General features: G+C 39.6%; 1 protein-coding gene across 3 annotated transcripts; it reads right to left on the bottom strand.

Annotated features, from left to right (window-relative positions):
- Nucleotides 1–6,357: 6,357 nt before the first annotated feature.
- Nucleotides 6,358–11,642, bottom strand: LOC140811599 (ubiquitin domain-containing protein DSK2b-like). Of its 3 annotated transcripts, none has more exons than XM_073169585.1 (9): nt 11,511–11,642; nt 11,084–11,348; nt 9,737–10,456; nt 8,935–9,140; nt 8,740–8,853; nt 8,124–8,179; nt 6,941–6,969; nt 6,774–6,869; nt 6,358–6,686 (listed from the first exon to the last, which is right to left on the bottom strand). In XM_073169585.1, exons 2-9 carry the CDS (start codon nt 11,307–11,309, stop codon nt 6,538–6,540), a joined length of 1,596 nt encoding a protein of 531 aa, XP_073025686.1. In that variant the 5' UTR covers nt 11,310–11,348; nt 11,511–11,642; the 3' UTR covers nt 6,358–6,537. The 3 variants fall into 3 exon arrangements, with proteins under 3 accessions (XP_073025686.1, XP_073025688.1, XP_073025687.1); XM_073169587.1 differs by having other exon boundaries at nt 6,947–6,969; XM_073169586.1 differs by having other exon boundaries at nt 11,084–11,335; nt 11,511–11,626.
- Between the last annotated feature and the right edge of the window lie 1,449 nt (nt 11,643–13,091).

The following is a 13,091-nucleotide window of genomic DNA, read 5'->3' as shown; positions in this document are numbered from 1 at the left end:
TCCCAATCCATTATTTAGTCAAATTTAAGAATTATTTTTATTATTATATCTTCTATTTTATTAAAATTGAGTACACGATAATAACAACTTATATTTTTATTTTTTTGTTTTTTGTTTTATAAATTTCAACACACTTTTATTTTTATTTTTTTATTTCAACAATTCAAATATCAATTTAATCCCTTCATCATTTATCAAATTCCACTTTAACCTATCGATAATGATAAAAAAAAAAAACTATACATACACACATCACATGTGCAATTACTAGTTATTTATAAAATTGTCTATATTATTATCATCTCACTCTTATTACATAACATTCTTTTTTGTTGCTTTGGAAATGTATAAACTATAAGATATAACCAAATTGATGAAGCTTAAACATAGTAATTTAAGATTTAATTTGATAAAAAAAAAAAGATTTGATTTGAAAAAGATCTGAAATTACATATGAATAAATTTCAAATTTATCATAATCAGTGTTGTATTTTGTGAGAATCCGAGATTTTAAGATCCCAAGTAAATAAGATTTTCAGCAAGTAACTCGTGGAAGTAAATTCAAAGCTCGGGAATGAGCTCAACCGGAAGCCAAGATGCAAATAACCATATCCATCGAAGAACTTTCACGGGACGAGTAAAACCCCAGCTCAAGGACTAAATCTTTCAGCTCAAAGCAGCTCAACCAAATTTGTTCTAACAAGACCAAGAAGGGAGCTATAAGTTGAGCCAAGAGTTTGGACAAATTAAATGTGCAAGAATTAACCTTTGAGTTAATGTAGTGACCCGTTCCAGAATCACCTACTAATCAAAAACTAAGCATGCAATTAACCTAATTAATTATAATCAGAGATAACAGCGGAAAAGTCGACAACTATAATTATACAACCCAATCGAAGTCTAGAATAACTCAAAATAAAATATCCAATACAACCATATCGAATCAAAACAATACCGATAAACTAAACCAACCAGCTACTCAACGTCCTCCTCCTGCTCCTCCTGAGCTGTCCAACCTGAGGCCTGCCCCGTGGGAATGGGGTGTCCAAGAATAAACAAAACCGAGGACGTGAGCGATAAGAACGCCCAGTACAAAAGTATGAGTATACAAACCTATATGAAATGCACATGCTATGATATGATACCAGGGTAGTCAAGAAACAGGAATCACAAAGGATCTCAAAATGCTCAGTCTAGAGGCGCCAAGTGGATAGTGCCGCGCGGTCCAACCTCTGGGTCACTGCATCCACTACAAGACAGACGTGGACCTAAAATGTCCCGGACCACCGAAGCCCTCCCGACCCGTCGGCCACTGTGTACTCTCGGTGTCCATGCGTCCACAAGACAGGGCTGAGCGGTCCCAAGATATAGCTTATCTCGAAAGAGATACAGCTCAACAGTAAAGGCTATCTCGAAGGAGATACGGCTCAACATGATATGCAATATGCATCATAACTCGTGACATAATAGCATGCATCATATGACATATAACAATGCAGCAAATACTCATGCAACACATATATGAATGTATACTCAACCAGGATATCTCGGATAGTACTTTCGTACCTCTATCACAGTAATCCTAATCCACTGGAACCACCAGACAACAGGTCTAATCCAAGCCTATTCATCAAGTGAAAACCATCACTAAACTTATCTACCAGACTTAACTAGATAATCCTGAGATAAATACTGATAAAATTCCAAACCTTCGTCCGTCGCTAGCCCGCTGATGCCGCTAGCTCCCAACTAGAGCACAGCTCTGCTACAAGACCAGCAGCTCCCCGCTAGTGCCCAAATCTCGGAACAAGACTAGAACCTGTCAGAAACGACTGAAATGCTATGGAATTCTCTGAATTGGCGAGTCAAAATGAGGAAATCCGACCACTATTTATAGGCCATGTTCGGATCGTCCGAACCCTCTTCGGAACGTCCGAACTCTTACGTGTCCATCAGCTCTTGACAGCTCATGATCGGATCCTCCGATCATACACTTCGGACCGTCCGAACATGCACGTGTCCAGCTGCTCTTGACACCTCATGATCGGATCCATCGAACCCACTTCGGACCTTCCGAACTCTTCGGTGCTTCCGAACCATCTTCGGTCCGTCCGATCATGACTCGGTCAAAATTACACATTAAACCTTCTTAATCACCAATACTCCGTTAATTACCCAATTTGGAATTCGGGCTACTACATTCTCCCCCCCTTAAAAAGATTTCGTCCTCGAAATCTAGGCAAGAGAATAAAACACCATTGTAATACACTGCAAATATTCTTCATTACAACTGTATAACAATTACATCTCAGGCTGATCCTGGTTCAGCGCAAAAACCTGACCTTGGGCACGAGGTCGAAGATTCGAACTACCCACTGCCTGACCCTGTCTCCTCTGCTGAACAGTCGTCTGGGATCCAGAACCAGATCCTGCTCCACCTCGCAACTGAGGACAATTCTTCTTGATATGACCCATCTCTCCGCACTGAAAACAAGCTCCTGCGGCTACTCGGCATTGCTCCGATGGATGGTTCTTCCCACAATGCACACAAGCATCCTTCTTCTCACCAAAGCGAACATCACCGCTAGACCTTGATCCAGATCCAGAAGAAGAACCTGACTTCTTGAAAGACTGAGGTCGAGGGCTCAAAGTATGCGAAGGTCTAGAAGAAAAAATAGCCCTACCACGCTGGAGACTGATCTCTGCCTGGCGACACCGGTTCACCAACCCATCGTAAGAAGTAGGATTATCACAGACGGTGACACGATCAAAAATCTCCTGGTTAAGGCCCTGAAGGAAATGATCGTACTTGGCTTCAGAACTGCCACTGATATGAGGCGCAAAGGGTAACAACTCGAAGAATTTCTGCTGATACTCATCAACAGACATACTACCCTGCTTCAGATTCAGGAGCTCAATCGTCTTGGCCTGGCGAAGGGCTGGAGGAAAGTACAGCTGCATGAACGCTGCACGGAAATCGACCCAAGTCGCTCTACCCTGCGACTGAACTATCGGCGCAGAAGTCGATCGCCACCACCTGCGAGCACGGCCCTCGAGAAGAAAACTAAGGGTCTCCATCTTCTGCTCATCGGTGCACTGGAATGCGCGGAAACAACTCTCCATGCGCTCTATCCAATCCTCAGCATCATCAGGAGTCTCTCCACCAACTAGAGGCTTAGGCCCCATCTGAATGAAACGATGCATATCGAAACGCCTAGGACCATCCCGACGATGACGATGTTCACGATGACGCCTACGATCGTCCTGGTCACCCCAACGACCTACACTTCCCTGACTACTCTCATCACCAAAGTGGTCAGCCATTGCTACAACATAGAATAGGGAAACTAGTAAATTGGTCAACGGAAATCCCAAAACAGAAATCTATATCCCAAAATCGTATGCATGCTCTGATACCATAAATGTAGTGACCCGTTCCAGAATCACCTACTAATCAAAAACTAAGCATGCAATTAACCTAATTAATTATAATCAGAGATAACAGCGGAAAAGTCGACAACTATAATTATACAACCCAATCGAAGTCTAGAATAACTCAAAATAAAATATCCAATACAACCATATCGAATCAAAACAATACCGATAAACTAAACCAACCAGCTACTCAACGTCCTCCTCCTGCTCCTCCTGAGCTGTCCAACCTGAGGCCTGCCCCGTGGGAATGGGGTGTCCAAGAATAAACAAAACCGAGGACGTGAGCGATAAGAACGCCCAGTACAAAAGTATGAGTATACAAACCTATATGAAATGCACATGCTATGATATGATACCAGGGTAGTCAAGAAACAGGAATCACAAAGGATCTCAAAATGCTCAGTCTAGAGGCGCCAAGTGGATAGTGCCGCGCGGTCCAACCTCTGGGTCACTGCATCCACTACAAGACAGACGTGGACCTAAAATGTCCCGGACCACCGAAGCCCTCCCGACCCGTCGGCCACTGTGTACTCTCGGTGTCCATGCGTCCACAAGACAGGGCTGAGCGGTCCCAAGATATAGCTTATCTCGAAAGAGATACAGCTCAACAGTAAAGGCTATCTCGAAGGAGATACGGCTCAACATGATATGCAATATGCATCATAACTCGTGACATAATAGCATGCATCATATGACATATAACAATGCAGCAAATACTCATGCAACACATATATGAATGTATACTCAACCAGGATATCTCGGATAGTACTTTCGTACCTCTATCACAGTAATCCTAATCCACTGGAACCACCAGACAACAGGTCTAATCCAAGCCTATTCATCAAGTGAAAACCATCACTAAACTTATCTACCAGACTTAACTAGATAATCCTGAGATAAATACTGATAAAATTCCAAACCTTCGTCCGTCGCTAGCCCGCTGATGCCGCTAGCTCCCAACTAGAGCACAGCTCTGCTACAAGACCAGCAGCTCCCCGCTAGTGCCCAAATCTCGGAACAAGACTAGAACCTGTCAGAAACGACTGAAATGCTATGGAATTCTCTGAATTGGCGAGTCAAAATGAGGAAATCCGACCACTATTTATAGGCCATGTTCGGATCGTCCGAACCCTCTTCGGAACGTCCGAACTCTTACGTGTCCATCAGCTCTTGACAGCTCATGATCGGATCCTCCGATCATACACTTCGGACCGTCCGAACATGCACGTGTCCAGCTGCTCTTGACACCTCATGATCGGATCCATCGAACCCACTTCGGACCTTCCGAACTCTTCGGTGCTTCCGAACCATCTTCGGTCCGTCCGATCATGACTCGGTCAAAATTACACATTAAACCTTCTTAATCACCAATACTCCGTTAATTACCCAATTTGGAATTCGGGCTACTACAGTTAATCCATGAAGGAGCTAAGGGAGAAGCTGAGAGACCAAGACACATTAATAATGCAGGAAATGACCCTATAGAAAACCAAGGTGACTCTTGAAGATTGCATGGGAATTTGGACTACAATTATGACTAATCTTGGACTCCAAGATTTCGGCTAAGGGGCTAGATGAGGAGTCTTGGATTGTCCTATAAATACTACCATCTAGGTTGAAAGAAAGGCACCTCAAAAAGTAAGAAAAAATTCGGTTTTCCTCTTTCCCTTTCACTCTCTAAATTTCGGCCCTCTCCCCTATCCCTAAATAAATCGGCCGAACTCAAGAAGAAGGAAGAGAAGATTTCGTGCAGTCCAGTGCGGAAATATTACGTCGAAGTGCTGTCTGATTGAAGACTGCAATTGCTAAAGTCGCGCCGAGGTGCTGCCCGATTTTTGGAAGAAAGCTTTGTACAAAAAAATCTGCAAATACAGTAAGTGGGCTTTTGTTATTTAGTTCATTCTATTTTAAAATTTGAATAACGTATGGTGCCATGTATGTTTTTTTCGAAAATATCATGAAATGCATGTCCACCTAATTTTTTTCGAAAATCAGTGTTATGATTTGAAACTCCGATCGATTATGTGTTTTCTTCTGTGCTTCGAATTTCTTGATTCCGCTATGTCAGTCTGAAAACTCTGAGATCTGAAATTCTGATAAGTTCTCTCCGTTAAAAATCTGAAATCTTTGTTACATTGTTACGAGTCAATTGGAAATGGGACGAGAATTGTGATTCTGTCTTGCCCCCAATGGTGGGTATAAAACCATTTCCGTTTGGCCCCCAATGGTGGGTAGAAAACCATTTCTGTCTGGCCCTCAATGGTGGGTATAAAACCATTTCTGGCCTCACCCCTTAGAGGAGTAACATATTGGGGACAATTTGACCATGGAAATGAGATAAGTAACAATGTTCTGTTTGTTCTGATATGATCTGTTTCTGAACTGTTCTGAGAAATCTGTTTCGTTCTGAAATATCTGTCTCATGTTCGTTTCTGCTAAGATAAGTTAGGTGGTAAGATTTGAAAGATTGTTAAAGAATTGTTTTAAAGACTTATGTTCAATATGTACCTTTGGAATAGATCGACCCCCACTTACTGAGTGTTTTCCAAAACACTCACCCCTTACAAATTTCAGATAAAAATGAGGAGCAACTGAATGAGGAAGAGCAAGATGCTTTCTGGGACTGGTGATCGATGATCAAGAGCAAGAATCAAGTTATCCCTTTTGTTTAGTTTTCCGCATTTCGCAACTCTGATGTATTTTTGTTCATTGTCATTGTAAGACAATATTTTATTTATGAAAAAGAATGGTTAATTTGATACGCGACTTTATTGTTTTCAATTTAATTGTTAAACAATGCCGGATGTCACAAACACTTCGGACTCGGGGCGTGACATATTTTACTTGGAACCAAATTGATTTCAAATTCATCTACCATAAATTCATCAAAATAATTTGAAATTCCAGGCTCCTAGTTAAATATGAGAAAAAGAATTGTTTAACATTCAACTTAATATAACCATAAGCAATTATCAAATGTCCCGGAAGAGGCCTGGTGTGAATAAATATAACAGCTGTGGAAAAGATGGCCCATAACAAGTACTATATGCGTAATAATCCCCAGGTCTCAAACAAACAATGCAGGCAAACAAAACGAAAACTCTATCGAGCTGTGCTCCCCAAAAGTCGTTCCACAGCAGCGTGAACGTTTCCTGATGTAGCACGGAGAGCTCTGATATTTTCCTCCCTGTCATAGAAACCCATATCTTGAAGCTGTGATAGTTGCCTAGCATACAGCTCCTCCGGGGGCACTACAGTAACAACCAAGAAAAACATGGTGATTTTGATAAAAAAAACCCTTGATAAATATCGGACCACAGTCGAAAAGAGAGTTTAACCATTAGGATTGTTTGTGCTTGGAACATTCAAACCACCAGCTCCAAATCCACCAAGCATGTTCATCAGAACATCCATACCCATAGTATTTTGGTTTCCTGCATTTTGCGGACACCAGTTAAGCATAGGCGCAAGAATATCTACACAATATTCTAAATTTGGTTCATACTTGTACCCTGATTGTTCTGAGCTCCTTCCCTGAAATATGCAGGTAAGGTAAATGTCACAACTAATTTCTATGTTGATATTGAAATACAATACTTGGTTTACACATTCACGACAGAGGTGTCCCAAAAAAGAAAATACTGGGTAGGACCAAAGCAGAAGTAACAAACAGAATTATCTGGATTTAAGGATGGTGGAACCTACTAGATGATCTCTTGTTAACATTTAGATGGGAGTCAAATCCGCGTCTAAACCATAGTTGTCAAAGGCGAGCGCCTCTCGCCTTGAGGCGAGAGGCGCCACCAGGCGTGGGTGTTGCGCCTGGGGCCATCCCAGGCGCAACGATTCACAAAGGCTCGCGCCTGGGCTCGCCTTGGAAAGGCTCTCGGGCGCGCCTTAGGCACGCCTGAGTTGCTTTTTTTAAAAAACAAATTCAGTAACACAGAAGTTGCATTTCGAAAATGCAACTTCTCTGTTTTTTTTAATAGTAACTTAAAATGTAAAAGCCCAAACCAACCCCAAACGTAACTTCTAAGGATGATTGAAGAATTTTAATTGTGTTACTTATTGTTATGAATTTATTAATTATTTGTTGTTTTGTGTGACATTGTGACTTAATTATTTCATATTTTAATATATTATTCTAAGATAAATATATTTTTAAAAAAAATTAAAAATGTGCGCCTTGCTTCGGTAAGGCGCGCGCCTCGCCTTGCGCCTTCGCCTCAGGCTCCAGAGCCCTTGTGCGCCTCGGTGTGCCTTGCGCCCTTGACAACTATGGTCTAAACAACACTGCCAAAGCATAATATATGAGGGGAAGATCACCTCAGATTTGTTAAAACAGCATTTGTATCAAATTTAATGGCGCTCGATCCAATGAAGAATTAACCTTCTGACAAAATTTTAAAGAACTCAAACACAAATACCTACTAATTGCAAGGCTAATTGAAAGAAATAACCAACCACAAAATGCTACATTAACTGTAAGTACCACATGACTGAGCAGGAGCAAAGAAGAAAAAAATTGATATTTGACTGGATGAAGCAAGTAATAAACAGCAGAAAACATTAAAAAAAATAACTCATACGTAAGAACAGTTGCATTGGTAATCATTTTACACAGACTATTAGATACAAGTCGACAATATTTGAAATTGAAATACATAAAACAGAAGTTTCTCACTCACGGGGTGGATTGCTGCCGACTAAGTTGAGAGAGTTGTTGCTGGAAAGCCATCATTTGCTGGACAAAAAAAAAACAGTGGAAAAAAGAAGCACGAACAGCTTATAACCTACATTGAAACTCATATACCATATATAATTTTTCTCCAGCTGTAAAACTGAGCTATTTACGACAGATTATTTGATATGAAGAACCGACTGGTTAAGCATGAGTTTTAATCCTGATTGACCTAGCATCCTGTACAGATGAATTGGTGCTTATCGTGGAAATTGTCAACAATACTAATGCAACAATACTAAATTTAGTTTAAACAAAGTGACAAATAAGTATTAATAACTGAAAAAATGGTAGATTTGTACACTAAATTGTGGGTGGGGAGTGGGTGGAGAGTCTCCATCCAAAAGTTAATAATTGTTTCTGTAACTGAAGAAACTATGAGGTTAATTACTACCCAATTAACCAATCATCTAAGTATCAAATTGGCATACGCCTTGAGCCTCGAGCTCCAAGATCCCCAGGCACCATGGCACACGTTGTGCTCTTAATAACTTTGGTTATCCCAATTGAAAAGAAAAAGTTATTTTTGCAGAGAAAGAGTAAAGGTACTTGTAGAGACATACCTGCATCATTTCAGGAGAGGCCAACTCACGTACAATCTCAGGGTTTTGCATCATTTCTCTCAACTGAGGGTTCGTATCAAGCATGCTGCGAAGTTGAGGATTTAAGCCTAGGATCTGCAATCAAGTTGTAGCTCATGGAAAAGTAGCGCCGAGTAAAGTTACTAAATCAATTCATTACAGTATAAATGGTTGTACTTGATCCATGTACTGGGGATTAGAAAGCAAATTTTGCATCATCTGTGTCATGGCCGGATTCTGCAATAATTGATTGAATACAGAGGGGTCTGAAATTCCCATTTGCTCCAATCCAGGTATACCAAGCCCCCTCACCCCAGCAGTAGGAGGTAGTCTAGCATCACCAGTTGTATTAGTTCCTGTAGCATTATTTAATTGGGAACCACCTAAAATATCGCATTGGAAGCTTAGTTAGAGATCTCCTTAAAAGCAGAGAAAGAAACAACAGTATTACACAAAGCAGAGAGGGGAAAAACTCTTTACGGAGCAAAATAAGAATCTACTGTGTTTATGGAACAGTTCCTACTCAACCAAATAGGAAGGCTCTATAAGCTTCCCTACTTCAACTGGTTGAGCATGTAAAGCACGAAAAGTATAAGACACGGACAAAACATTATCAAAACTAAATGAATACATAAACCACCATCCGAGGACACGGCATGAGGAGCAGGATGAATGCTGCTTCAACTAGAGCAGATAATTGTAGGATAACAACTGTTGACAAGACATCGAAGGGGAACCAAAGGGCAGAAATCAATCACATCGAATAGGGAAAGAAGAGACATGGAGAATCATTCACTTCACATTTTCCAGATCAGTAACTGGAAAATTAAGAAAATAGGCATGAAAAGCTAACTAAAACACAGAAACAGCTAAATAGTTAAATTAACAGTAAAGAGCTTAAGGTCGAAAATTTTACAAAGCAATATAAAATTGCAAGCATAAGCTTTTAATTAATCAATTCTTATATCACCAGAATTACCCCATGGGTTGGGAAGTGGATTGCTGTTTGGAATTGTGGTTCCTGTAGCCGTTTCAGGACCAGTGGCTGAAGAATCAGACCCCTCTCGGTTTTGAGCAGCACCTTGATTCCTCAATAGAGCTGCAAATGGATTTGATGCAGCATCAGTTCCAGTGCCACCACCCATAGTTGTTGCGTTTAAAAAGGGTTCTTGGACATTTTCGTACATGCGCCTGAGCATATTAAATCCCTCGGGAGAAGATTCAATATTACTCATGGCCCTGTCAGTGTTCCGCATCATCTCACGCATTAATTCCGGATTCCGTGCAGCTTCAAGTGTTTGCCTAAGGATACTGGGATCGTTGAGAATGTGAGAAAGTTCAGGATTCTGGTCCATGATCTCACGCATTTGAGGGTTACTCATAATTAAGCTGCGCATAACATCAGGGTTGTTCATTAAACTTTGGATCGCAGGGGTGTTCATTATCTCTGTCATCATGTTAGGGTTCTGAGTTAGCTGTTCCTGCAACTGTTCAAACTCAGGAAGACCAGTTCCAAATAATCCAGATGCCCCTGTGCCGCCAATTGTCCCTAAACCAAGCCCAGGAAACAATGAAGCACCACCATCAGTAAGCCCAGCGCCCACATTATTGGGGGCAGCACTGGGAGGAACAGCAGACGGTGGTGCTGCAGCAGGTGCAGAACCACGAACCATATGGACAGTGTGATCTGCCTGCAAACCTATTTAAGAAAAGAATGAACCCTTATGCTACTTATAAAGACAAACATCACCAGCATCAATATTAAAAAGTACTAATAATAATTGGTGATATGAGGGGGAAATACTTTGACAGTGCTTGCGCCATGTTCAGCTCAAATTTTTGAGGAAAATAGAAGATAAATGAGGTTACTGGAAAATATATATTTACATTGGCATTCAGATATACATTACACGAGTCAGCCAACAAAGCTCTTAAAACATTTTTAATGAGGATATCCATTGGTACTATTACGATGTACGAGTGAATATTTATGTGCTTCTCGAAAGGCTTCAATGAACAATGCACGAAATTGAAAATCAAATGGTTCAACCATCATGGGAAAGGTGACACAAAATAAATTCCCATTTGCCGGCAATGCTATACCAATTGTCAACTAAAAATGCCATAATTTGACCACCCCAACCTAAAGCCACAAAACACCAAATCTTAATGTAACATTAAACAACTGAAATTTTCGGAAAAAAATAATTCAATATTTCGCGAAACCCTGCACAACGACATGATTACACAGCATCAAAATTCAATTATAGCTAAAAACAGAGAAATTTAATACGAAATAACAAGGTAGCAATTTAGAGTAGCATACCATAGCTGACAAGGGTTTGGTCGTCCTTCAAGATCCGACCTTTGTAAATCAACCGTTGCTGTTCAGCGGGGATATCACAATTCTGCGCCAATAGACCCTTGAACTCCCCCACCGTGGATTGGAGAGCCGTTCGCACCGAAAATTTAGAGCCGTTGGAGCATCGGATGTTAATATTCGCCTCTTCCCCTCCCACGACGCCGACGCCTATCTCTCCCTCTGTACCCATTGGATTTTTCTCGACAAGCTCGATCCCTAATACGAAACCCTAAAACGATAAGGCCCACAGATGTTAATTGATTGCAACAACTTCAAGTTTAGCAAATCAGATTACGATTGGAGATCAAATCAATTACGATGAATCATATATATCTGTATATACACACATACACACAGAGAGAGAGAGAGAGGGGGGGTGGGAGACGCATACCGAGGAGGTGGATTTGATCGGGGTGGAGAGAAGGTTAGTTTGGTTGACCTTTGGTCGGAATATTCCTCGAAGCTCTTGCGTGTCGAGGATAAAAAGCGCTATTTCATAACAGCGATTATTGCCATATTTAATGTTTGTTATTGTTATTATTATCCTTAACTTTAAGGATAATTACAATTATCTTCCTAAATCATTTATCGTATTTACAAACAAATCCAACTATATTTAAATATTAAATATATTTCTCTCTACCAAGTTTGCGTTACATTAACGAGGGACGTACGTAATTTTGAAATTATCAGCTTATTTTTTATATTTTACAAACTATAAAGAAATATGTGTAATCTATATTATCTATATTATATCTATACAATCTATACTATCTATACTTCTATATTATATGACAAAAATTTATGTGAGACGGTCTCACGGGTCGTATTTGTGAGACGAATTTCTTATTTGGATCACACATGAAAAAGTATTAATTTTTATGCTAAGAGTATTACTTTTTATTGTGAATATGAGTATGATTGACCCGTATCACAGATTATGATCCGTGATACGGTCTCACACGAGACTCACTCATACTATATTATTAAGTGTGAGTGGGTTAGAAAAACTGCTTGAAGAGGACACCAAAATTTCTTCTTTTTTTACCCTCCTCTTCAACACCACATATAAATTATAATAATTACAATCACGTCAATCATACGTCTGAAATCTTCCCCAAAAATGGAAGCCCTAACCGTACCAACACATTTGAAAACTTTTCAATTTAAAAAATCTTTCGGTTAGTATTTTTAACGCAAAAAACCTTTCTTTTTTTCTACCATAATATTATTATATTTTTTTATCGAATTAAGTTTAATAGAGAAATAGATTTTTTTTCATACACAATAATATATACAAACACACTAATTATAATATTCATATCAAATTACAAATGTCAAATATTCGTTTTATAAATTGATTAAACAATATTTCAAATAACTAATATTATGTTACACGCAACACGTGTGCCTCAGCAGCTAGTATTTAAATATAGTTGGGTTCGTTAATATGATCAACCAAAAACCTTCTTCAAAAATCTCAACGGGTTTCAAACGGAAACTTTTCCACCTCTAGTTGTTCAGCATTCAAAGAATCTTTTCAGGGTGTTTATTGTAGGCAACGATGTAGTTGGTCCGATGATTCGGGCGAAACCAATTCTCTCGTGGAGTCGAATGTAATTAACTTGGTATTTTATTCATATTCAATGAAAAATAATGATTCAACTTTGTTTTGTTTTCTATTACGGTCAAATTTTAGGATTTTTTTGTTGTTTTTTCTTCTTCTTTTTTTTTCAAAAGATTTAGCCAATGGGCTCTATACTTTGGAGGATTGGGGAGGAAAAGAATCAACGCACGAGACACTGCCATATTAGACAAAGAAAAGAATTTACACATATTTTGTTACTTATTTGTTCCAAGATATTGTGATGCACGTCATTCCTAGCTATTATCTTCCTATTATTTTTAATTGATTCGATCTATGAAATTTAAAATATGTGTCATCTGAAAAAATATTTTATTATATCATATA

This window comes from Primulina eburnea, chromosome 14 (genome assembly GCF_022965805.1).
Source record: "Primulina eburnea isolate SZY01 chromosome 14, ASM2296580v1, whole genome shotgun sequence".
NCBI classification, from domain to species: Eukaryota; Viridiplantae; Streptophyta; class Magnoliopsida; order Lamiales; family Gesneriaceae; genus Primulina; species Primulina eburnea.
The sequence above is the reverse complement of the archived record's forward strand: the minus strand, read 5'-3'. Positions and strand labels throughout refer to the sequence as shown.

Bases quoted from the DNA above. Each gene is read 5' to 3' on its own strand.
- LOC140811599 (XM_073169585.1), bottom strand. From the start codon at position 11,309: ATGGGTACAGAGGGAGAGATAGGCGTCGGCGTCGTGGGAGGGGAAGAG. The intron at 8,180-8,739 runs GTATGTCTCTAC...TTTTTTGTCCAG, and splicing joins CCTCTCCTGAAATGATGCAG to CAAATGATGGCTTTCCAGCA. The intron at 6,970-8,123 runs GTGAGTGAGAAA...TGCATATTTCAG, and splicing joins AGTCGGCAGCAATCCACCCC to GGAAGGAGCTCAGAACAATC.